Here is a 27,040-nt window from a genome sequence, read left to right on the forward strand (position 1 = left end):
TGTAGTTCCACTGAGGCTGTATGTTGTTTGGCTTTACTCACTATTTGCCAGTTTCAAGAAAAGTAATTGTAACATATACCTAGTAACATATCAATGGTCATACATTAAGATATGAACAAGCTGAAACATTCTGGTTATAATGTCACAGGTATCCAGGATGCTCTTCTCCTTTTGTGAGGATAGTGAAAGAAGGTGTTAATTTGTTAGGCATCAGGACGCAAGGGAATTCCTGAAAATGAAGTCAATACTGCAACATTGGAGGCATGTGTGGTACATGATGTTATCCAGTGTGTGTACCCCTCTGTGTATCGTAATGTCATTGTTGGAATAGTCTGCAATGTGTCTGCAGAACAAAGATTGGCTGGGATTGGTGGATAAGAAGTTGAGATCGGTAAAAGCAATTGTACAGGGTCTACCCCAAAAGATTCAAGAGTAATTGTTTCTAAAAAGAATTGTTGCTAAAATGCAAAACTTCCTTCCGTATCTACACATTGCTCCCACCCCTTTGCCTAGTCTTGCATAGTCTTTCTGGGAGGGTTCAACGGGAACCTCGCATTGAAACCCTTTTACCCTCTCCGAAAACCTACACCCAATTTTTCTGCACCCTCGGAAACAGAAAGAAGTTCAGTGGGGCCAAGTCAGGGCTGTATTATGAGTGAGGCAGCGTTGTGGCCACACCATTCCTGGCTAGACACCATTGCACAATGAGGACGTTGTGGCCCAGAGCATTGTCTCAGTGGAAAATCCGTTTGTTCACTATGTCATTGTTGAAGCATTTCACACTACCCTGCAACTAGATGGGGACTTGAGTGTAAAGCTGATCATTAACTTTTAATCACACCTTTGGAGTGAAAAAGACAATGTGCATTGTGTTAACCTCAACAAGGTGGACCTTCTTTGGCCGAGGTGAATTTTTCGTGTACCACTTACTGCATTTATTTTCCGATTCATTATTGTACTCAAAAATCCTGTGTGTCGTCACGTGTCACAACTCTTCCCAAAAGATTAGGGTGGCGAAAGCAGCATTCAAACAACTTGCAACACTTCAGCACACTAATTTCCTTCTGTTCATCAGTCAGCACTTGTGGGACCGTCTTTGCGCACACCTTTCTTGTCTCTAAATTTGTCTCAAAAAATGTGTTAAACTTCTAATTTCAGCACATTGCAATTGTATACTATTATTGTTACTCAGGTGTCGATATCCATTCCAGACTCTCTGCACATTCTACACATATGTGCTCGGGATGTTGACGGACACCCAAAGTGCTAGTTGTTGTAGACTTTTTCTCGGCCTTCCCGAAAAATCTTGTGAGACTCGTAAACTCTTGGCTGGGACACAACTTCCCCCCCCCCCCCCACACACACACACACACACAGCTTAAATTTTAATTAATAATCAACATTGGCAGCCGAAGACTTCTGTCATAAGAAGTCACCCTCACTCTGCCAACGGCCTTGTCAAAGGGGGCGAAGGAACAGACAGAGGTTTAGGGCACTCTCTTGTCCTAGGGAAACTGCCCCTAATGGCAGAAGAATCAGCAATGATCAACGGCATGAGGATGCAGGAGGCACTACAGTAAAGACATGTAACATGTATCCACAGGAGATGTGGCCTGTAAATGAAAAAGTGTCATGATGATCTCTCCATTGGCAAAAGATTCCGGAATAGTCCCCCATTCAGATCTCCGCGAGGGGACTGCCAAGGGGGATGATACCATGAGAAAAATATTCAATAACTAATGAAATAATAATGTTCTAAGAGTCGGGGCAATGGATGTCAGAAGCTTGAATGTGGTAGGGAAGCTAGAAAATCTGAAAAGGGAAAAACAAAGGCTTACACTAGAGATAGTAGGGGTGAATGAAGTGAAATGGAAAGAAGCCAAGGATTTCTGGTCAGATGAGTGAGTATAGGGTGATATCAACAGCAGCAGAAAATGGCATAACAGGAGGTTGCATGCACAGCTTCATCACTATCAAAGGGAAGTCCTGGAAGGTGTACTGTAAATTTCAGTAAGAGATGAAATCAGTTCAGCCTTGTTGGGGACTGTATGGATTATGCTCAGTGACAGTGAACTTGAGGCATCTGATTATCGTGAATGTCATAACGCTCCTGTGTGGTCTGGCATTTTCCTGCTAGAGCAGAGGGTACACCATATGTGGACAAACTCTTCAAATTCATGCTTTCAGTTTTCAGAAGTATTATAGCACAATTTCTCATGCACTGCGAATTGCATTCCACATCACTGTGTAACACCCTATCATTTGGAGCCCTTTTGTGGCAGAGGGTTGCAGCTTATGTCAGCAAAGTGAAACAGTCAGTGGAGTAATATGCACAACATGTAATTCCTCAACTAATATTGAGAACAGAATAAAAGATTCAGAGGCATTACTTTTCAATGTCTCAGTATTGATCCGTGCTGTATTATGTATATGATCGATGATATATTTGGATGATACTTTGAATTTTTTCTTTATTTGTGCCTTCGTGTATGATCTGTCAGTAGCGTACTGTTGTTGAAGAAACTGCTCCGTGTAACTGAGTGTGAGTGATTTGCCAAGTAAATGCAAAAGCGTGTGCCGTCACATCACTTTGTTATTGCTCGTTAAGCTTCTTTCCGTGTTTAATAGCAATTCTCAAGTCAAGGCTTCAGTTGATGGAAATGGACAATCTTTTCACAGTGAAAGAAATTGTTGCTCACTTGAAAGTAGTGTATGAAAGAGGAGATTTGTTTTTGAGACTGACAGTTATCAACCACTGCATCAGTCACCAATCCTCTGCAAATCTTCCTGGATTTCTCTACATTTTCAGGTGCAGTAATCTTCCTGTAGACAACAGCATTGTCTGTGGAATGCCTCAGGGAACATCAAACACACCAGTTATGCAGTATTTCATTCTTTTGCAGTTACATAAAATTTACACCATATTGTATGTTTTTTGACTTATTTGGTATTCCTTTACTCCACCTTTTTTGTGAATAATAATAATAATAATAATAATAATAACTTTGTGTGGCTCAATGACCAAGTACATAGTCTTTCAATCTTACACTACTTCGGTGACTTGTGTGTCCGTAACCTACCCCAGCTATCCAGTTGGGAAAAGGGGGCCTATAGTTTAATGTGCAATCCAAACTGAATGTTGTTTCTGGCAATACCCACATCACTAAGAGGTGAATGCTAAATTGAAACGCAGGCTGGAAAATCCGTGGTCCGATCGGAATTCGATCCTGCAATCTTTCGGGTTCCAGGCAAGTGACTTTTGCTGCTGGATCACCATGCCCGACATGATGAAGGATTGAAAATTAGTCATTCCTATAGTGGGTGCACTTATTTCTCGGAGTCCAGTATGCCAGCTGATGAAAATCTGGAAAATTAGAAAGTCATGTATATGGTATAGATTCTTCAATTATAATTTGCATTATTGTGTGTACATTTAGGTATTATGTTTTTATTGCTATGATTTTTGTACTCCTCTTGTAGTGTACTTATGACTGTATGTCATATTGGTTTTCACTTTGTATTTAGATATTACTCATCATATATATCCATTTTTATTAGGTGCACAAGAAAATGATCATTGGGTTGAAACTGGTCAGTAGTGGTTAATGAAGCATTCCATTCCAATAATATACAGCCTTAGCAGAACGGTATTATTTCTTTCAATCAGTGTCTGATGGCTGTGGCCCCCAAGCACAAGGAAAAAATTATATTAGTGTTGAAACTTCCTGGACTGTGCTGGACTGAGACTCGAACTCAGGACTTTCATTCTGCAAACATCCCCCAGGCTGTGGCTAAGCCATGTCCATTGGAACCCAACTACTGGTATCACTACGAAAGTACAGTAGAAGTCAGTCACACTTGTTTGTTACTAGGTTTTTGGCTGCAGTGTATTGGCCATCACCGAACATCTTAAAAATGCCAACGGTTGTGAGCAAAATAACAAAATAAAAAGACTTTCATTTTACAAAAATGTCAAAAGATCTTCATGGGCAAAAACTGAAAGAACCTTACCACCAGTCTAATGGAGCCACTGAGTGTTATATTACTACCTAATAGGTACATGTCAAACAATTTTAGTGCTATCTAAACATGCAGCAGCTGAACATTATAAATACAGTAGCCCCAAGTCCTGCCCATAGAGTCTTACACAGCCTTCAGGAAGGCTACTCCATGTACATAATAGAATGTAAATATTCAGTCATCGTAAAGTATCATTCAAATTTAGAAACACCTGCAGTACACACAAATTCTGTATTAGCACTAAACGAAATACAAAGGTATTCAGCAATATGCCAATTCGTATAATGACAGCCACAAATGTTACAGTTTATGATGTACATCATGGTTGTCCAGATAAACATGACAGTATGTCACAAACAAAATCTTTTGCAATTGGTTCACCAAGGTACAAAATATTAATGTGGCATGTTTTGAGAAAATGTGACTTAGTGATGAATTCATACTTAATCTAGTCATCATCTGACTCACAATATCTGCTACTCTCTCTCCTCCTCTTCTCTTCTTTTACATTCCTCTCAGCTCTCTCTGTCATACTAGTTTGTTCTTGTGAATATCCCTTCCCTCATTCATTAACTCTGCCTCGTGATCTTCGAGCATTCGCTAGATATGTCCAAACCACTTAAGCTGTTGCTTTTGGACATTCTTCTCCATAGGCTTTGCACATAATTTTTTATGATTCTGTCCTTCCTAGTCTAATTTTCTATTTTTACTTACTATATGGATTCACAGCCATAGGTCATTGTTGAGATGTAGTTGAGCAGTATACAGCTAACTTTTTCCCTTTCAGTATCTTCCTCTCTTGCTGAAGAACTTCCCTCTAACTGCATTGAACAGATGGCTTACTGTCCCAACTGTTTCCATTTATTTCATTTTCCATCTTTCCATTACTGCTTATGATGGAGCCCAAGTGCTTAAAATTTACAAGCCATTTCTGGTAGTTGTCTTTCAACTGTGGTGTTATACCTTTCTTCCCTTTAGCGAATAATCACATTTTTCCCCATATTTACTTCCATTCCAGATGTATGTTACATTTTGAAGAAGTGCAAAACATTGATGAATTTGTGAAAACCTTTACATAAAAATTTTAAGTTTGAGGTTTCAGTCATTTTGCATTGACATGGGCATGCAGAAGGTGTGATGCTGCTCTTCCAATTTCAGTTGCACATTCAGTTTCAAGTAGTGTCACAATAGGGAAGACAGTTCACAATTCTGAATTAATGCAACTGAATACCACAACTACGAGGGCGGTTCAGAAAGTAACCTCCGTTTGGTCACAGTGCGGGTTGTGGGGGGAGTAGCGACGCCATCTGTGCGTTCACGCACTCAACAGGTCAGTCGGCATCAAGCCGTGGTCGAGTGAACGTCGTACCTGCGCTAGTTTAGTTTTTGTGGCAGTTTGAAATGTGTGCTGCAATAGAAAACCCCGCCAAATGTGAAGTGCGTGCTGTCATAAGGTTTTTTACAGCCAAAGGATATTCTACAGCAGCTATTCATCGTGAGCTTTGTGCCGTGTACGGACCAAGAGTTAGGAGTGAAGGAGTTGTCCGTGAATGGGTACATTTATTTAAAAGTGGACGAGAAAACGTTCATGATGAAGAGAGGAGTGGTAGGCCATCATTGGTGACTGACGAACTCGTTCAGACAGTTGATGCAAAAGTTCGTGAAAATCTACGTTTCTCAATGTCGGAGTTGTCTACTGGTTTTCCACAGATTTCTAAGACTCTCTTGTACGAGATAGTGACAGCAAGATTGGGTTACCGTAAGTTCTGTGCATGATGGCTGCCCAAAATTCTTACCGACCACCACAAAACTCAAAGAATGGCCTCTGCATTAGACTTTCTGTCACGTTATGAGGACGAAGGAGAACCATTGTTAAACAGAATCGTGACTGGTGACGAAACCTGGATTAAGTACGTGAACCCTGAGACAAAAGAACAATCAAAGATGTGGGCACATTCAAATTCGCCTACCAAACCAAGAAAAGCCTCGCAAGATTTTTCTGCCAGAAAACTGATGGCAACGGTGTTTTGGGATGCCAAAGGAGTGTTGTTGGTTGAATTCATGGAACGTGGTACGACCATTAATCAAGACGTGTACTGTGAAACAATAAAAAAGTTACGACGGGCTATACAGAACAAACGCCGTGGTATGCTGACTTCCGGTATCGTTTTTTTTGCACGATAACGCCCGTCCTCACTCTGCTCGCAGAACAACGGCCCTTCTTGAGTCCTTCAAGTGGGACGTTATCAACCATCCACCTTACAGCCCAGACCTGGCGCCAAGTGATTATCACCTCTTCATGCATTTGAAGAAATGGCTCGGGTCACAGCGGTTTGATGACGACGAAGAGCTCAAAGATGCGGTCACAGGCTGGCTCCAGGCACAAGCGGGTGATTTTTATGCAGAAGGAATTTCAAAGCTTGTGAAGAGATACGATAAGTGCCTCAATCGCTATGGAGACTATGTAGAAAAATAGTGCAAAGATGTAGTTGTAAGATGTATATATTAAAATATTTTTATTTAACTTGGTGTATTTTTTTAAATCAACCAGAGGTTACTTTCTGAACGGCCCTCGTACAATCCAGTAAAGCATTTTTTTAAGCGTTCTTTGGTTGCATGTAGGGCTTTTATGTACGTGTATTCCACCTACTAGTAATACATTTGATTTTACTGTCTTTGTAATGTGTTGATTTTATTTCTTTCAGCTCTGTATCACACTTGGCACACTTGGGTGATCATTGAATTATGACCACTTTACTAATATTTAAATAAGACCGTATGGTGTTTTTTTTTCCCCTCCTCTTGAATCATTGCATGACCTTGTTTTGTGTGCTGTTGGGTCTCAATTTGTACACAGTGGAATTGAAACAGAGGCAGAACGAAGGAATTTATAAGCTCTTGATAAACGACATGCTATAAAGAGCTGGAGTGATTCTTCTATTTCAAAGCTCTGAAGTTTTATGGGCTTAAAGAAGTCATACAATACTGCCTAGAACTTAATATTTGCTTGGAGGGGGGACAATTTTTTTTAAAGGGTCGAAGGATGGCTGTAAAAACGAGGCCACAGGTAGATTATTAGTATTTACCAACAGTTGTAGCACTTCGGAAAAGGTGACCACACAAGACACCAATGGTCAGTCATTAGATATCCATCATGTCTCCTGCTCCTTACAGTGATAGCCATAAATGAACCGTGCATTGCCCTATGAACGTGCCTGTTGTACTGTTGGTGTCATGGTCATCAACTGAAATTGCAAAACAGCTGCACACGTTGCCATTTTATCAGAAGTTTTCTTGATTTGATGGATACCTACTCTCACAGTTTAATGTGCAGAGCACTGGCACGCAAAGAAACTGTGCGTGAATCATTGTGCCAACTCTTGACCAGGTACACCGGCCACTGTATCTGCGGTTTATAGGAAAATACTGGCCCAGCTCTGCACCTTGGAAATCCAACAAGAGCCACGAAACTCTGCTGTTTTATCACATTCACTCATGGGCTGCATAAACAAATTTTGCTTGGAAAATATGGACTGTCGCATTACCCCAGTAAAGAACATGCATTAGAAGGTCGTTCAGTAATGTTATTTTGTTTTCAAGTAAAGTTGATACTTTTGGATCAACAATATTATGGAAAGGACATACTGCTGCTCGCCATAAAGATGACATATTGAGCTGCAGACAGGCACGACGAAAAGAGAGTTACACATTGAGCTTTCAGCCAAAGCCTTCTTCAGAAAGGGGGCGCACACACACACACACACACACACACACACACACACACACACACACACACACACACGAGACCGCTATATCCAGCTGCTCCAGATGCAACTCACTCATATGACTGCAATATCAGGCAGCTGAAACCACTTTCAGTTGCCTGAGACTGTGTGTGTGTGTGTGTGTGTGTGTGTGTGTGTGTGTTTTGACGAAGGCCTTATTAGCTGAAAGCTTTATTTGTGACAGTCTTTTTGTTGTGCCTATCTGCGAGTCAGCATGTCCGCTGTATGGTGAGTAGCAACTTCCCTTTTCATTATATTGTTACATTACATCTTGGATTTTCCATTGTGTGAAGAAAATAGTGAGAATTTCTATAAATGAAAACATTTGATTATATTAGTATTAATGGCAACAGTTGTGCTTTCAGGTCACTTGTAGTTGGTCAGTGATTTCACATTTATCAAATAAATTGAAATATGACAGCGTGATAAGATTTTCCAAGATGTGAGTGCACCTAAGCTTTCTTCACCTCCTTTTCAGATCATACTTGAACACTGGTTCAGCTCTTATTATGCTGATTGTCCCCCAGTTCTGTTGCATGCTTCATTAGCTCTTACGATTAATTTATCTGGTCATTTGATAAGCTCCTACTGCCAATTGATTACATAGCTATAGTGAGTTGCAGTGTGTTTAGTCATACCACAAAACTACAGTAGGTAAGTTGATACAGGGTAGCCAAATAATTTAACTTCTGATTGGCAGGTTGAAAGAAGACCTGTGCAGCTGGTTGTAATTTAGTGGTCACTCGGTGTATGTTGTGGTAATGTTGTGAGACTGTGAATAGGAAAGAAATTTTTCATGTTATGAACTGCGAAAAGGGAGATGACATGGAGATGAATCCCAGTTGGCTGAAACTAGATATTTGTGTGTTGAGTTGCAGGGAAGAAGGCAAAGGGATAAGACAACTGAAGAATAAAAAATGTGTGATTTCTCTTTTTGTCATATTTTAACATGGGAAAAATCAGTTGTCAAGCAGAGATTGTGTGTCAAGTGTGATATGGAGATATTCTGTTGAGAGTATGATTAGTTAAGTGACTGTTGTCCTTACCCTGCACTGGATTTGTGCTGTAATGTGAACATTATCCACCCACAGATGTTCAAAGGTAACATCGACGGTGACTCCACGCGCCGCAATCGGTTTGATGTGCCCATCATTGCGCAGTGGATCCGCATTAACCCTACCCGGTGGAGGGACAGAATCTCACTCCGTCTTGAGCTGTATGGATGCAGATATGGTGAGTATTGGATAGAAATTGCTAAACGATATGTTACCAGTATGTGAAAATTATGCCAATCTGAAGCATTGTGAGATTCTCATTGGTCTCTGGTGAAGTATGGTTCACTGCTGGGTGCAAGCCTCTTCTCAGGTGATTCCGATATGCACTGATGCAAAAATGACAGATATAGAAATAAGCGAGTATGCAACTAAAAAACTAGAATTACACCATTACTGCAGCAGTTGGTATCAGGTGATTTATTATGAGCGACTTGTATTGTAGCTAACAGTTTCTATCAAAAATTAAAATTTGTTTCGACAAATATACTCATCTATGATCAGTTTAGGAATTGTGTAATCATATGGTGGTGATAAAGCACTAAAGCTTGTGGTTTTGAATTGATTTTGTTATTCAAATCAGAAGCAGGCCAGGCAAAAAATTATTCACCCAGAGGATATGTCATACTAAAGTGCGCGTCATTTATGTTGGCGGCCGAGTTTAGGTTCGTTCTGCGCATCTGACGTCACAAAACACAGTCAGCCAATGAACAGAGAACGACGTTGCCAGATCTCGACTGCAGTGCATAGCATGGACGAGTGTCTTCAGTATTAGAAACGTTCAGTCATAAATAAAGTAATAGAACAAAAGCAATGTCTTGATAGCAGACTTTCTTTTATAGAAAGTTTGGAAAAAGCGTTCTTTATACCAATTGCTTCATATTCTATTAATTAATTAAACCAAACAAGCAATAAGACTCGTAATTCAGGCGATAGGAAGGAAAGGTGTTCGTATCAATCTCACGAACCGCTTTTTCGCACTAAAGAAGAGCGGTAATTGTTTATTTCCTATTGTACTTTGACGAAGCGTGAGTAATTCATAGTCATACCAAAAGTGTTTGTCAGTATTTTGCGTAACGTGTTAGACTCCTCACTGCATTCTGTGGGCAGATGACCTGCGTTAGCGTAATGGTTAAGGTGTTGGACTTCTATGTGAAAGGTTATGAGTTCAAACCTTGTGCGGAACTTAGTATTTTAATTATTTAAAAACAATATCGAAGTGCCTTACTTCATGAATTATATTCGTTTGAAGGCAATTTTTTGAAATTTCTAGTGCTTAGTCTCTTCATTAACCCTTTCGCTGCTGCAGACACGTGCTCGCCGCATTCCGCGCTGTGCGCGATTTTGTCATCATTGCACTGCTCGCCTGTGCAGACACATGGTGATCCCACTGCTTTGACACACTTATCATTCGATTTCACAAAAACTATTTGGCGCAAAAATTTGATTTTTACACGTCTTCTTGATTGATACCTTCCCCCCATTAATGACTTAATTTTGTTTCAATGTTAAACGCAGTTATTATGCAGCATTAAATGTAGTAAAGCACTGCACGAAATTTTGAAGAGTTTGCGGATGTAGAAGTCCATAGCGTATACTTTCCGTATGGTCGATTTTAGTTGCCACGATCTTGAGAATGAAATGTGGACAAGATACCTAAATTTCATATAAAATTTACTGTATAACAATATCTCATTTAATTTAAGTACCACATAGGTGTCGTATGTAATATTGAGAAATATTCCGTCTTTCGCGACTGTAATAAAAGTTTTATTTACACCGGACGCGTTTGGCTTTATTTTAAAGCACTTCAATCAATGAAAGGTATGGCACATACATAATGGTACTCATGTTCTCTTTCTTGTTTTTGTTCCACAGTCGCAGTTTCACCTATGGTACTGAAATATATTCCTCTTCTGCAACTGTAATAAGCGACTTATTTAGACCAGACGCGTTTCTCTCTTTTGAAGCATCTTCAGTGGACAGTATTTTGTCTCCTCCATTGCCAAGTCACCTTTCATAGTTTTGTGCTGCGGTAACACAATATTCAACGTTTGTGTTGGCAGATCAGTGTTTTAGCAAATAAATGATGTTTGTGTGTGCCACACACAAAAATTATATTTGACATAGCTCAGAGCACTTCACTGATAGACGGTATATTCAAGTCCTAATGTTTTTGTAAGTCCACAGTTTTGTTTAATGTATTTTGTCTACTTCCTTTTGATTCATTGAAGTGCTTTAAAATAAAGCCAAACATGCTCAGTGTAAATAAAACTTTTGTTACAGTTGCGAAAGACGGAATATTTCCCAATATTACGTACGACACCTATGTGGTACTTAAGTGAGATATTGTTATACAGTAAATTTTATATGAAATTTAGGTATCTTGTTCACATTTCATTCTCAACATTGTGGCAACTAAAATCGACCATACGGAAATATACCTCTGCAAACTCTTCAAAATTTCGTGCAATGGTTTACTACATTTAATGCTGCATAATAACTGCGTTGAACATCGAAACAAAATTAAGTCATTTATGGGGTGAAGGTATCAGTCAAGAAGACATGTAAAAATCTAATTTTTGGGCCAAATAGTTTTTGTGAAATCGAATGATAAGTGTGTCAAAGCAGTGGGAACACCATGTGTCTGCACAGGCGAGCAGTGCAGTGACAAAATCGCGCACAGCGCGGAATGCAGGGAGCACGTCTTTGTAACAGCGAAAGGGTTAATGCGGCCGTGGTGGCTTTACTTCATGAACTGCGCGCTCCCCCCTAAACGTAAGCTTGCGAACTATACTATACTATGGCACTGCTTCTATTGGCGCGTGCGTCGTGTGCAACTGGCAACGCAGCACTCTCCCGCGCCTGGGCGGGCATGCGCGAGCCGCCAAGATAAAAGAATTCAACTATAATGTACTGTAAGAGCACCTCTGCCCATGGTAATGGCCTCAGTTCATCAAGGAAGTGTGTCCATCAGTTATTTCATATATGCTATATCCAGCTGAAGTCACTCATCGATGATTAGGTCCCATAGAGCAAGGACACCTAGAGTGAGATAATTGCATGCGAGCCAGATGTAAGGGCGGCCTGACACAGCTTTGTTCGATCCTTCTCAGAAGTATCTGGTACAGTGTGATATTTCATTTAGTGTTACAGTGAGGCATTTTTTGTTCAGCACAAGTGCCCTCAGTTCGGCAGATCCCGGTGTCAGTGTTGCTTACCCTTAGCTATTTGTGTGTGGTATCAAGGGTGTCCAGAAGTGCAGTGGCTGTTTGCACAAAAAGAGCCAGTCAAGCAATATATCGCCACAGTCCTTTAAGACTGAATAGGAATAGCAGAAGAGAGAGACGAGACTTCCTAATACCTGTCAATGCGTCACACAGTTGATGGATATTGAACTTGCTGTGAAACAACATTACTGTATCATACAGAAAGGATTTAAAGATTTAGTTGACAGTGAAAAAGCATAATATTACAACAATCAGTTGGTGGGATTCATTATTCTATACAGTAAGAAACACTTCCTGCTAAATTTGGAGGTGTGGGGCATGTGAAGAAATTGATGATACAAATAGTAAAATTTCTGAAGCCGTGCACATTATTCCTCTGTCAGTTGCATCAGTTTTCGATGGAATTGAGTGAAGATTATGGGGACTTTACTACAAAGTATGTTCGTTAACTCGATGGATGTGCCTAGAACAGTTTTCAATTTAAAACCAGCTATTGTTGAATTTTTGAAGGGAAAAGCACCGCACGATAAGAATTGAAACATCTTATATTAATTGCAGACCTCACATTTTATGTGGACTTGACTGCACACTGCCCACAGGAAGACATTGCAATGTGAGAAACCACTCATATCTGATTTGATAGGGATGCATTTAACAAGAAAATTGCTTTCTAGAAGGGACAAATTCTGACAGACACAATCCTGTTCTCCAAGTTCACTGGTACTAAAGATAATGCAAAGTTTAGAGAACTCACTGTGGCTTTGAAAGAATTGCAAGGATGGTTTCTAAACATTTTGGTGACATGCCAATCTCACATCTGTTTTCGAGACCATTTGCTGTTTCAGTTGAAAGCGCCCTTGTGCATGTGCAGATGTAGCTGATTGATGTGCAGTGTAATTAATGTTCTAAAGATAAAGCCTTTAACATTAAAACTGTGCAGGCTATGTCTGCATTGTTCTCCTCAGGTAGAGTTTCAACATTTCCTTAGTGAGGTTGCAGTAGTGTTACAGTGTTTAGTTCAACATGTGTGTGTGAAAGACTTTTTTTCCATTGTGATAATGAATAAGTCATGATTACTGCAAAAATCAGTAGAATTGTCAGTGTCTATCTGTATGCTGACTGTTTCGACCAGATAAAAATTATGTCTTCAGCTTGCCAAAATTAATTAAATAATACTGAAAATTTGTTTTGTTTGTGGTCAGTTTTATTGAGAAACATCAAATAGGAAACAGAGTAATTGTCATTTAAATATGTCACATGTGTTGTTTCCTCCTCCTGCCACTCCTTGTACTCATAAAGCGTTCTTTGGCAGTGGGGGAAATGTGTAGCAGTGTGAGCGGGAGAAATGTGTAGCAAGGTGAGTGCTGTGGCACTCGTACCAGGCCATGAAATGTCAGCCAAATTCTTGGCTACCCCTGCCATAGGTCTATGAAATTGTGGATATGTTACCTGTTTTGTAATTGCTATGGGGTTAAGGTCAGGTGAAGTAGTGGGCGAGTCGAGGTGCAATACATTTCATAAGTGTTTGTGAAACCAGTAATGCAAGTGTGCAATCCTTTGGAAATGGTTGTTATTATCTAGGAAGTGGTAGTGACCACAGCATACTCACCATGATGTACAAGAAAGGGCAACACTTGGTCACTGAGATTATTGAAAAAAATATTTTACTTCAAGTAACCTGAATGAATTGGCCCACATCATTGGAGTGTGTCCTTGTGGTTGGTTATGGTGTGATGCACTCCATACATGATCTCTCACCCACTCACATGTATGTCAACTTTACCTTCCAGTTAATTCTTAGTTACTCTTCTTAAAGATAATTCTGTAGTGGATCTGCTTTGCAGTGCCACTACACTGTGCCTTGTGAATTCTTCTACTTTGCAGCTGGGGCTAGTGCTGAGAGTTCTGTTGTATTTAAGCTACTGAGATGGCGGTATCAGGTTCGCGGTAACTCTTCTGCATTATAACAGCGATGTTACCACTGTAAATTGACTTTTACAGTGGTAGATGATACAGATTGCTCACAAGTTGTAGCTCACAGTAGGTCATAACATGTCTGTATTCTACTATGACATTCAGTTGTGAAATAACGGGATGACAGCTCTCAAGTTCAGTCATTTACGTTTTTGCTAGCACCCTCTTTTCTATGAGACTTCTGAGACACCACCAAGCCACGATGCCAAAGCATAAATGAGCCTCCTCAGCAGCTGGAGACGCACAATCACCATCGCGCTGTGTTGATGTCTGGAGCTGGTGGCTTTCACACCCCGTCAGAACGTATGTTAAACCAAAGTGCACACGGTGAGATATTCCACTGCCTAAAGAATATTTTCAGTTTCCACAAACATCTTTTGTTGGACTAATAAGATAAAGTTGTAACATGTTATTGTGTAGAATCCCATGTGACACCACATCGTGGCATGAAAAACACCTGCAAAACGTCACAGAACCACCTCCAGCCTGAACTACACCCTCTAAACACTGCAGGTTTAGTGGCTCATTGGATCGTCTGCTCCCTCAGTCTTTTATCATATAAAAAGAGGCAAAAATAATGACTTCATGACAACAGGCAGTACATGCTTCCAGTCAGCTGCTATCTAGTTATCGTTTTGTTCCATCCATTGAAGATGTGCGGTTTACATGCTGTTGTGTGCAATGGCCTGATGTGAGGTTGAGAGGGGACATAAGAATGTTGTTTAAAGAATAGTATACAGGAGAATGAGAAAGAAAACTGAAGAGTTATCTAATGTGATCAGTTTGGGTTCAGGAAAGGTGAACACACTGGGAGGCAGTCCTGATGTTTCAATTGATAATGGAAGCAAGTCACTGTCAAACTGGAAAAAGCATTCAGCAATGTTAAGTGGTGTGAGATGTTCTAAATTCTAAAAACAATTGGAGTAAGCCATAATGTAAGACAAGTAATATACAATATGCACAAAACCCAAGAAGAAACAATAAAAATTTAAGTCCCAAGAACTGAACACTTTGATCAGAAACCCTGTAAGACAGGGATACAGTCTTTCGCCGCTACTGATCACTCTATACATCTGGGAAGCAATGACAGAAATGAAAGATAGGCTTAAGAGCAAGATTAAAATTCAAATATAAGGATATCAGAGATAAGATTTACTCACGACATTGCTATTGTTAGTGAAAGTAAAGGAGTAATACAGGACCTGTTGAATGGAATTAACAGTCAAATGCAGTGATGACTCTTGAGTAAACATTCTGGGTGTTCACAATTTTTTTAGATTCAGATAAATTTGGGATTGCGAAATTAATAGTGTCCGTTACATGACAGTTATGCTTATCGACAAGTTTATACAGCTACACTGCCAATAATAATTACAATAGTAATAATAACAATAACAATATGTGTAACTTATTTGATGAAAGGAAGAATTGTTTTTGTGGAATTTTGTTATTTTGTGCATAATTGAGTATAGTTTAGAGCAGTAACAAAATAATGTGTAAGCTTTTGCCACTCTCAGTTTTGCATTTTTGTATAAGCGGGAGTTTTAATGCTTTTCCATTTTTTTGGAGAAATGTAAAAGATCCCTAACATACATCTTTGTTCACGAATTTACTGCCAGGCTGAAAATCAGACATGTTGACGCTGCACCCACACAACAACTTGTGCTATCCGTACACTTCCCTTGTTAAATGTTCACTTATAGTCACACTCATTTGATTTCGTAACTTTCTCAATCAAAGGATCTGTTTTCAGAGTTCCCAGTTCCTTTGCGGCTAACTTTTCCTGATAATTTACTTTTATGTTCCGAGAATGAGATTTTTACTCTGCAGTGGAGTGTGTGCCGATATGAAACTTCCTGGCAGATTAAAGCTGTGTGTCGGAACGAGACTCGAACTTGAGACCTTTGCCTTTCGCGGACGAATGCTCTTTCGACTGAGCTACCCAAGCCTGACTCAGCACCCGTCCTCCCAGCTTTACTTTTCTGTTAGCATTTAAAATGTTTTAAGTAGTTCATGTTTTCACAGCACACGAAAGCTGATTGCTGCACAGTAAACAACTAACTCCATACACGTACTGCTGTTTGTGAAAATGATTAAACTCAATTAGTAATGTCTTCCAACATGGTCATGTGACTAGAATAAAAATGACGCGCTGAGATCTCTAAGAGCCTAAAACACACCGTTATCGATGCCACATTTAAGTGAATATCAGAGAAACCAGTGAGATAGCTTTTTGTGAATTTTCATATATACAGTGTGGGCCTACAGCACAGATAAACCTGACTGACCATAAGGTCAACAGATTTCGGAATCATGAATAAATGCAACACAATCGAGGCTGTACGATGGGTGATTGAACTGCTCCCAACTGAGTTGTTGGATAAGGTTTTGAGAGATATCAGCACGATGGGGCACACGTGTACGATGTTGCAACACAATGCCTTGACTGAGCATTCCATGCTGTACAGCCCCAATCTCACATCTTCTGACTACGACGTGTTCTTGAAATTTAAGCATGATTTTGGACAATGTTCAACAGTGACTGCCTTCACTGGTGGCATCTTTCTATGAAGGTGGCATAGAAAATAGTTTCCTGCTATAATGAATATCTGAACAATGGTAGCAACTGGTTGAAGGAGTACGGAATGTGGACGGAGAGTAAACCGAAGAAAGACAAAAGTAATGAGGAGTAGCAGAAAGCACCAAGTTAAGAAATTATGCTACCTTGGAAGCAATGTAACATATGGACAGAGTGAAGAGGACATAAAAAACAGATTAGCACTGGCAAAGAGGACATTTTTGCTCAAGAGAAGTCTTCTGGTATCAAACATAGGCCTTAATTGTAGGAAGAACTTTCTGAGAATGCACATTTGGAGCACATTACTGTATGGTAGTGAATGAAAATTTGAAGGGAAGGAAATCAGAACATTTGAGACATGGTGCTATGGAAAGATGTCGTCTGTTAAGTGGACTGATAACCAATGAAAAATTTCTTTTGCGAAATTGCCAAAGAAAGGGAATGTATAAAACAGTGACAAGATGGCAGGACAGGATGATATGTATGTTAAGACATTAGGAAATAACTTCTGTAGTACTTAGAGGTAACGGTAGAGAGTGAAAATTCCAGGGGAAGACAGAGACTGGAATACATCCAACAAATTACGGCAGACATTGGGTGAAAGTGCTACTCTAAGATAAAAAGGCTGACATGAGATATGAATTCTTGACCAATTGTATTGGGCCATAAGATGGAAGAAAATAAATACAATCCACCACACTTTGCATGGTTCATATCAAGTACTGGTTGAGGTGGACCTGCATTCAAGGAAACTGCAATTCGCGTTGGTTTCGAAACCGATATTTGTCGACGAGGCGTGACACTTCACTCCATTCCTTGTCATTTGGGATTTTTTTTCTCTCACTGTTCTTACATTGTGTTAGATGGCTGCAGGTTGTATGCCTTACACTGTGTTAGATGGCTGCAAATTCTATGACACTGCTAGTAATCACGTTGGATAGTTCATATTGATGACCATCTAATCAGCCCATGTAATTCACAGTGTGATCTAGGCACATCAACACAACCCACCTTACTGCGATGATTCCATATGAGCGACCAGCGCGCATGCACACTACTTCAGTGTCACAACATACGTCAGTGGTGGAGGGTCACTTGACTGTGTGGTAACGCTTGTACACTAACTACAGTTCGCAACAGCGTACAGTATCTTTATTCAATGGGGTGACTGATACACTGCATGTGGGAAGTTGCTGTGCACTGGACTGTGGACTACAAATATATATTACATTGGAGTTTAAAAAAAAGGAGTTGGCAGAATTGATTTTTCATCGATATGCGAGTGGTATTCATTTCACTCTACTGTTGCACAATTTTTAACAATTTGGTTCAGCCGATGGAAGTTGTTGAATGTAGGGGACTGATGACCACAGATGTTAAGTCCCATAGTGCTCAGAGCCATTTTTTGTTGAGTATGATGTGTAGTGTTTAGATGCTCATATGTTTTTAAATTATGGTGCTGTCAACTGAGGGTCATATTTTCCTTGTCGAACATTGTTTCAACAATGCAATAAATATACAGATGTAGTGCGGGTGACATTTTGCTGAAAAACTCTTGTGTACACCTGTACCTCATCGTTCACTTAGTTTCTTGAGCTGTTAAGAAACTGAAAGACAGGCTCAGTGCTAGATGGCAAACAAACTGGAAGATCACCGAAAGTAAACAAACAGAAGTTGTCAGATATTTCTGCCTCCAATAGAGCCCAGCAAAATCACTGTACAAGTTGGCACAAGAAAAAGATATTGGGGTTGCAGTCATGCATAAAGCAGTTAGGGAAACACTGAAATTGATCCTGTGTAAAGTGACTACAGTATAAGAAATGAAAGGTGTGGATCATGAAAAGTTAATCTGTTACTGCAAATGGTTTACGTCTTTTGCTGAGAGGAATGCCACTGATATTCTTGATGTTGCCTGCTATACATATGGGGCCTGGTTCTGCCTCTTGGTCATGTTAACACACGAAACACAATATTATGTTCAGTAGGGAATTCTTGTGTTGCACATGAAACGTTGTTGCATGCTCAGAAAATTGAAGTGAGAGCAGAAATATCTAGATGGCACATTATTCGATCTTCATTTTTTGAAGAAACTGTGTACAGTGAATGGTATTGTTTAATGATTTAACATTTCATTTGCCAGCTAAAGGAAGACAAAATCAACGAATCATAATTTTTAACAAGGTGGCACTACTATGCACACAGCTAACAATGCTATATCTTCTGGAAGAGCTTTTTGGGGAATGTGTCCTCTCAAAAAACCTATGGCCCCCTCTCTCGCCGGACCTTACTCCACCAGACATTTTTTCTCTGGGAAAAAACAAAATCTGTGATTCACAAACTACAATAACTGTGTATATGAGAAGCGTATCATAGTCGGATACGCAGAAAGTGTTTTCCAATAAAATTAAGCAGGTTCTGTTGCTACCCAGGGAGGAAGTCATTTCCAATGTATCTTGTAACTGCGCAGCTGCTTTCTGAACACTCTGTACTTTTAAGTGAGCTTATGATTTTATGGATGGCTGGAGTACCACTGTAATAACTTGGCCAGGCCTGCAACTAGCGTAGCAATGCAGTGAGTTCACCGTCCGTAGCCATGGCATCAATGCTATCTGATCTCACTGTATTAATGAGCAGACCATCCCTTCTTGGTGATTTTTGTTTTGTGGACAATAGGTGTGCACCAAGACATGTTTTTGTGTCTGACATTTTGTCTGCTAATGCTGGAGATATTATCAGAGGCTATGAAGACTCAGCAGTTTTAAACAACCTCATCAAGCTTGAAACTGGTGTCTGAGTCTTCATACCCTCTCATGATATTTCCAGTACTAGCAGATGCAATGTTAGCCCTTGGATCATGGTTAATGCTCATAAAACAACAAGCACTGATGATGCAAATCTCTGCCACGCAAAAGTAAAAATGCCACAAGAAAATAAACAAGATTGGCTTATCTTTTTGTCGGCTTCAGTATTTAATGGAAATATGGTGCAATCCTCTATAATAGGTACAGTGTTGTTGAATAAGTATTCTTGGAATCTGCATTTTTGTATTAAACCGTGCTTATTGACGCCCCGTGTTGCGTAAGCTCAGTTTGCGTAACATTATAATTTGACATCAAAATCAGTGCTTTGTAAAAATTTGTTATGTTTTGATGTAATTACATGTGTTGCCACAACACTGAGTTACAATTGTCACAACTGGTATTGTCTAAAGAATAATATAGAGCAACATTAGGTCTTGATCTTTTTAGGACATTATGCTAGTCAAAATAATGCTATATTCAGATAGATAATTAATGATGAAAATTTGAATATTTGTAGTTATTTATATTTTCTGTTGAAATGTAATTATATTTTGCTATCCCTTTGCAAAATATAAAAAATATAATTTGTGACATGTATTTTGACCGATATTACCAATGAAGGTTAAAATAACGGTAAATATTGTAGTTTGTTTTGAATGTAACAATATTATGAAAGGGAAAGTTGCCACTCACCATAGAGGAGAGATGCTGAGTCCAGATAGGCACAACAAAAAGACTGTCACAAATAAGCTTTCAGCCAGCAAGGCCTCTGTCAAAAATAGACACCACACACACACACACACACACACACACACACACACACACACACAAAAACACACACACACACACACACACACACACACACACAAACAAACAAACGCGCGCGCAAACGCAATTCACACACGCAAATCAAGCCTCTGGCAACTGAAGTCACAGACTGCAGCCGTGTTTGTGTGTGTGTGTGTGTGTGTGTGTGTGTGTGTCGTCTATTTTTGATGAAGGTCTTGCTGGCTGAAAGATTATTTGTGACAGTCTTTTTGTTGTGCTAGTCTGCGACTCAGCATCTCCATATGGCGAATGGCAACTTTCCTTTTCATAATATTGTTACATTCCATGCTGGATTTTCCATCGTAGTTTGTTTTGAACTAGATTTTGTGATGAATTTGTGAAAACTTAATTTCCTGAGTGTTTCTTTGGGTTGTCATAACTATTGATGTGTAAATAAAATTTATACTTGTAGAAAATTTTGTGTTCAGGAGCTAAGATATAGTGAAAAGTATCTGTAGTAACAGTTTATATAATTTGACAAGGGAAACTTGTTCAAATCATGCTGGCATTTGAGTGTTACAGTAAACTTCACTTATTGAGAAGAATCTTGCATTAGACCCTGCTCTATTATTCTAAAGAACCATGATTGGACGCAGCTGCGCACCTCTTTGTCCAAAGCAAGGTGACTGCCGCAAATGTCTTTCTTCAGGGTTCTAAAAATGCGGAAAGGGCATGGGGGGAGATTGTGACTGTATTGAGTATGTGGGTGGGCCCGTATCTTGCCAAGGTTGTTTTGATGGTGCTGCAGATAGTTTGGCTTGGAAACTCGTAGACATATTCCGTACAGTCCCCATCTCTCCCCATGAGATTTCCATACTTTTCCAAACATCACAGAAGCTCTCCCGCAAAACTTGCAGAACTAGTACTCCTGGTAGGTAGGAGACGAGGTATTGACGGGAGTAAAGCTTTGAAGACAGATCATGAGTCATGCTTGGGTAGCTCAGTTGGTAGAGCACTTGCCCGCAAAAGGCAAAGGTCCCAAGTTCAAGTCTCGGTCCGGCACACAGTTTTAATCTGTCAGGAAGTTTTATATCAGTGCACACTCCGCTGCAGTTGAAAATCTCATTCTGGATACTTTCGACATTTTTCCATGGAGGCAATACCCATCTTCTCTCTGTGGGATAAACGTATCATCAGTTATGGGGATTGCTTTTGAATTGATAAACATTTTACTTACATTTTTCCATCTATTTTATTTTCATTTACTGCCTGTTATACGATCCCAGCGTGTTGTAGAAATTAGCTACAAGTTTGTAAATAGCCATCTCCTTCAGCCATTCAGTGGACGTTAGGTGTGTGTTCATCAATAAGTGACACACTGTCCCATGCATTGTGCAACTTCTGACAACAGGCAGACTGATCATGAGTCGAGTAAGCACTAGCGTGCATTTCTTCTCTGATTGTGACCTCCTTAAAACTAAATAATGCCTTTCTAAGCTCTTGCACAAATTTACAGTTAATGTGCCATTTATTTTATTTTCTTTTTTTTTTCTTTTTACTGTTGTGTAGGTTGTTTGAAACATGTTGATGCTTTAGTTAGATAACCAAAAATGTGTAATTCGTAATTTAGGAAAAGAGTATTGCATCATAGCATGTAGTTCATACAGTTTCCACAGGTGACAGCACTTAACCCAACACATAAATGCCACATGGCATTAGCAGTACATTACATTCTAATACACAAGGTGGAAGAAGAAGAAGGAGAAGAAACAGTCAAATGGTACACAAAAGTTGTATAGTCCATTTAAGTTATAATAATACAGGTTCACAGCACCTATAAATTCTTTAAATGTTGTCGTGTTCACTATTAGCAATTTCAGTTTTTGTGCAATTTCCAAGCATAAAATTTGGTGTTATATTGTGGCATAGAAAGAAGTTCTTGGAGGTCTGTGTCTTAAAGAAGTTATATGGTGTCGTGTATATAAATGCGAAATCCCACCAACATCCTATGTTTTTACTGCTTTATTGGTTTACTCTATATGATCATTTGAGAATTGCTTCATGGTTGTAAGTGTGCAGTAATGAAAACAAAATTACAGGATATTTTTATCAATTTGATGGCAACAGAACGCTATCATAAAGATAATTTGTGGTGACTGTGCATCTTGTTGCAGCTAAAAGATTATCACTTGCAGCTCAGTAGCTGTGTTGTGAATTTGTTTGAAGAATTATTTTGAGACAAATGTTTGCTTGTTATTGCAGAGGCAGAGACGGTGTATTTCAACGGCACTGCCCTCGTCCGCAAGGACCTGCAGAGGGACCCAATATCAGCAACGAGGGGTGTCATCAGGCTGCGCTTCAAAACTAACAATGCGAATGGAGTCCTCATGTATAGCCGAGGCACACAGGGTGACTACATAGCGCTCCAGCTGCGCGACAATCGCATGCTTCTCAATTTGGATCTCGGTGAGTGTGCAGGGTTCAGTCTTACCTGTTCTTGGTACCTTTTAAATATTTGTTGCTCTTCTGTTGACATCTTTATTTTAACCAGTAAGTCGTAATTTGTGAATTTAGCCATTGCATTTACAACTGCTAAAAATATTTATTACATTTGCAGTTTCAATATTTTGTCATTTTCAGGCATACTGAAAGCAAACACTGTCACCAAATGAAATATGCTAATATTTAAAATAAAGCAGCAGAACTTGAAAGCTGAAAACATTAGTACTTACCCAGATTGTTAAAGCTTAGTCTATGATGTGGAGATGTTCCATGCTTTAATATAACTTCCAGCAATCAGAATGCAAATATGTGAATATGTGTGGCGGTATAAGCATACAAGTACTTCCACATGCTGTGTGAAAAAGTGCGAGTACAGCGTTACGCTAACATAAAAGTAGAGCTTTGTGTAGCCAGTGTGGTAGTTTGAGTATAACAGTGATAAAATGACAAGGCATAAAGTTACAGAGGGTGAGCTCAGGCATGCAAAGATATTAGTACTTGGAGTCAATGTGTCACTCGTAAGATGTGTAACCCCTCCCTCCCTCCCTCCTTGTGTGTGTGTGTGTGTGTGTGTGTGTGTGTGTGTGTGTGTGTGTGCGCGCGCGCGCACATGCGTGCGCGCAAGTTCTATGACTACAACCGTGCAGTTATTAGAATGATTAGGAACTTCTTGTTTATTTCATGACTGTTATTATTGCAGCAAGCTGATTGTGCTATGTGTGGTTCCTATGCAGTTTCAAATAACCTTGTATGAAGACAAAATTCATTTGTGATGAGATTCAGGTTTGTTGAGGCTTTTCACTATTAATTTCAATTTCGGAAAGGAAATGAAAGTACATGGAAGCTCTGTACGTGTTTGCAACACAAGTGATGAATTATAATTGTGGAGAGCAAATGGAAAATTCTTAAGAGACTATGCATTATGTAGCATTTGGCAGTTTCGGGAAAAAAAAGAGAGTGATACAGATTAATTTAGTTACAAATGTAAAACCAGAATGCTCAAGAAAATAAATGCAAAATAAGATTGCATCCTAAACAGGGTCAATTTGGAAAAAAGACATTTATATGATCTGCAGGGATACAATAGTTCATATAACAGGAGAAAATTGTTTATATCTACATACATACTACACAAACCACAACATTGGGTGTGGCAGAGGGTATGTTTTACCACTGCTAGTCATTTCCTTTCCTGTTTCAGTTGCTGTTAGAGCAAGGGAAAAACTGTCTGTATGCCTTCATGTGATCCCTAATTTGTTGTATCTTATCTTTGTGGTCCTTATGCAAAATGTATCTTGGCAACAGTAGGATGTTTCTACAGTCTGCTCCAAATGCTGATTGTCTAAATTTTCTAAATAGCGTTCTTCAGAAGGAACATAAACTTCTCTCAGGGGATTTCCGTTTGATTTTCTGAAGCATCTCCTTAATATTTGTGTGTTGATCAAACGAATACTGTATTTACTGTGATGATTTTCATAATTAATCATAAACCTATTTGAATGTTGTACGTCCAGGTGTGTAGAACCTTAAGAGAGTCACCAAAAGTTTGGTAGAAGTGTCCCAATTTCTGAAGAATTAAAAGGTAATATTGTAATCAGCAAGGACAGCTACAAAAAAATATATGTGAACTAGCTTTTAGAATTAACTGATTGCTGTGACCTACTCTTGTTCATGAAATTCATTGTGGGAATGCTCATAAAGCCAAAATCTCATGGTAAATGAATTTTGTATCACATTTATAGCACTACATGTTATGTACAGTGAGGGAACCCTGCAATGTATTTGAAGAATTGAGAGTATCCTAAAAATAATTAACATTTTTCTTTTTTTTATTTGAAAGGTTCCGGTGTCGCGACAAGTCTGTCGGTGGGAAGTCTTCTCGATGACAACCTGTGGCACGATGTTGTGATAAGTCGCAAGCTGAGGGACATAATCTTCTCTGTGGACCGTGTGGAAATAAGAGGGCGTGTCAAGGGCGAGTTCCTCAGGCTGGACTTGAACAGGGAGGTAAGTATTGCTTCTCCAATGATAAAAATAAGCAACAGGCTATTACAAATGATTAAAACCAGTGTTTTGTGAGGAAGACTCTGTCAACATTGTTAACGTGGCAAACGGCTGCACCTCTCACTGAAAAATAATTTATCTATTGAAAATGTTTTTTTGCCGCCATTCCCATCACTGGCACATGACTTAACAATGGAAGTTCTTCATTAAAAGTCTTCTCTAGTATCCTTATGGAGCGACGTGGCCGAATGATGGGACAGTGGACTTAGATTTGGGGAGATAGCAGCTCAAATCCCCGCCCATCCATCCAGATTAATGTTTTCAATGGTTTCCTCATCTCTGATTACCTCATCATTGACGGAATGTTAAATTCTAATCTTTCTTCCCACCTCCTACCCTATCTCTTTTCCAAGAGTAGAAGTTTATAGAAATTCGGCCTCATTCTCTTTGGGAGTTTTCAGTTATTTGCAATTGAAGTTGTGGAACATCATTTTAGCATCATTGTGTATGTCTTATGACAAAGTAATCAGTATTAATATGTTGGTTATAGGAGATATTGTTACCATGCTAACTTTAGTTAGGAAATAATAAAATGCCCACATGATACTCCACACTTCTTTCTCTTTATCTCTCTCTGAAAGTAAAATTAGTAATTTGTTAATATAATGCATCACTTCCTTCCGGTAGACACAAAAGGCACCCACATCGTAGCTCTTTCCTTTCTAGGCTTAGGAGCAGTTACTTTTTTACTTATCAATTGTGAGAAAGAGATAGCAAATGATTTAATATGCCTATTACTGAAATATATGCTTTTAATATGGCAGTTATGAATTAAAAATGCAATGTTAATGAAAAAGGCAACATATGCTAAGAAAATAATTTTCTGCTGAAATAGCGCTTTGTAAAGAACATGGAAAATGTGACAATATGGTCAATCCTTATAAAGTGATCCAATGAGGGTTGCTTGACCATTTTTAAATATTATTTGTTATGTGTGATTACCCTATAAATGAGAAGTCCAAAACAGTTGTTTTTTTTACCTTGTATTATTACTGAATGGTTGCTATTTTTATTTGTAAGTGCACAACAGTTTTTCAATTTGGAGACATTATCATTAATTTGAATATCTCTGCACTGGCTTAAGCTACAACATTGCAACAGATATGATTGTTTTTATAACAGTCTCCTCTACAATATTGTTTGTTATCCAAAGTACCCCAAATCGAAAATAATCATTTGAAAGGACCTACAGTATTTGGTATTGAAAACTTAGAAAATCCACTTTTTGGAGCCAAAAATAACATCTGGAGTGATTTATCAGACTGTATTTTTTCCTCAGTGAGATATCATAAATTACTAGCCTTATATAGAGCAAGAACACTGACAAATGTTTCCTTGTTTTTTTAGAAATTTTTGAAATATGAAAATCTTTATTTTTTTTTTTTTTTGTGAAGTTGGGGCTAGTTATCTCCTAAGGGACTGAATACACAAAAAAAATTGATTTTTGCTCATTTTGTACACCTATATGGTAGCAAAGTACTATAGAAATTTCAACATTGATATTTAACTGTGAACAAAGACATGAATTTTTGAAAATGATGAAATAATTCACATTACACTGCAGTTGATCTTATGGTAGTTGCCTATTGTTTCATTGTAATAAATTTTACTTGTGACCTGTTATTTAGTTAACATTGTCATTTTATATTTAGTTAGTATTTTTTATTTTAATAATAAAATATTAAGCAGTAAGAGCTTTTGCTTTAGTTCTACATTTTAAAAATTGCCCATTTACATCTAGCTTTATTGTCAGTTAAGTAGCACATTATTACAAGTATAGAATGATAAAAGTAAAACAAGAAACTTGTGAAATTTCTTTGTTGTTGAAAAGGCTACAGTTTTGTGCACGAGTTTACTCCTCAAGACAGATCTGTACAGGAGCCCAATGGACACAGTTAAAAGTCTGCACCAGTCCCAGTAGTTAGTGACAAGTCTGTACATGAACTGTGTACCCCGACTACATTTGCTGGCTGTGGCTTTTTTATCAGCAGTCTGTTCAGAAACTTCTGTTAAGAGTGTAGAATATTTTATGTGCTTTAGTCGTGATTGTAATTTTTAATTAACTAAAATAATTTTAAAATTTAATAGTAAATAAATTTAAAAGAATAATTGGAATGCAATGAAATGGATGAACAATACTCTATTAGACAAATAATAAGTTTCAAAAAACTTAAAAAAATGTGAATGACTTTGATGAATATAGACAGACTTTGTTTAAATTAAAAGTGCGTTCTTCTGTATCATCAGTTCGTGAGTATCATGAGGT

General features: G+C 38.8%; 1 protein-coding gene across 2 annotated transcripts in view; it reads left to right on the top strand.

The window, feature by feature from the left end:
• Positions 1–27,040, top strand: part of LOC124719061 (neurexin-4) — a 166,944-nt gene that overhangs the window by 28,942 nt on the left and 110,962 nt on the right. For both annotated transcript variants that reach the window (XM_047244732.1, XM_047244733.1), the window contains exons 4-6: positions 8,897–9,038; positions 22,471–22,674; positions 24,551–24,717. In XM_047244732.1, the coding sequence (XP_047100688.1) occupies positions 8,897–9,038; positions 22,471–22,674; positions 24,551–24,717 (513 nt within the window). The remainder of the gene's footprint in view (positions 1–8,896; positions 9,039–22,470; positions 22,675–24,550; positions 24,718–27,040) is intronic.

The sequence above is a fragment of the Schistocerca piceifrons genome, chromosome 10, assembly GCF_021461385.2.
Source record: "Schistocerca piceifrons isolate TAMUIC-IGC-003096 chromosome 10, iqSchPice1.1, whole genome shotgun sequence".
NCBI classification, from domain to species: Eukaryota; Metazoa; Arthropoda; class Insecta; order Orthoptera; family Acrididae; genus Schistocerca; species Schistocerca piceifrons.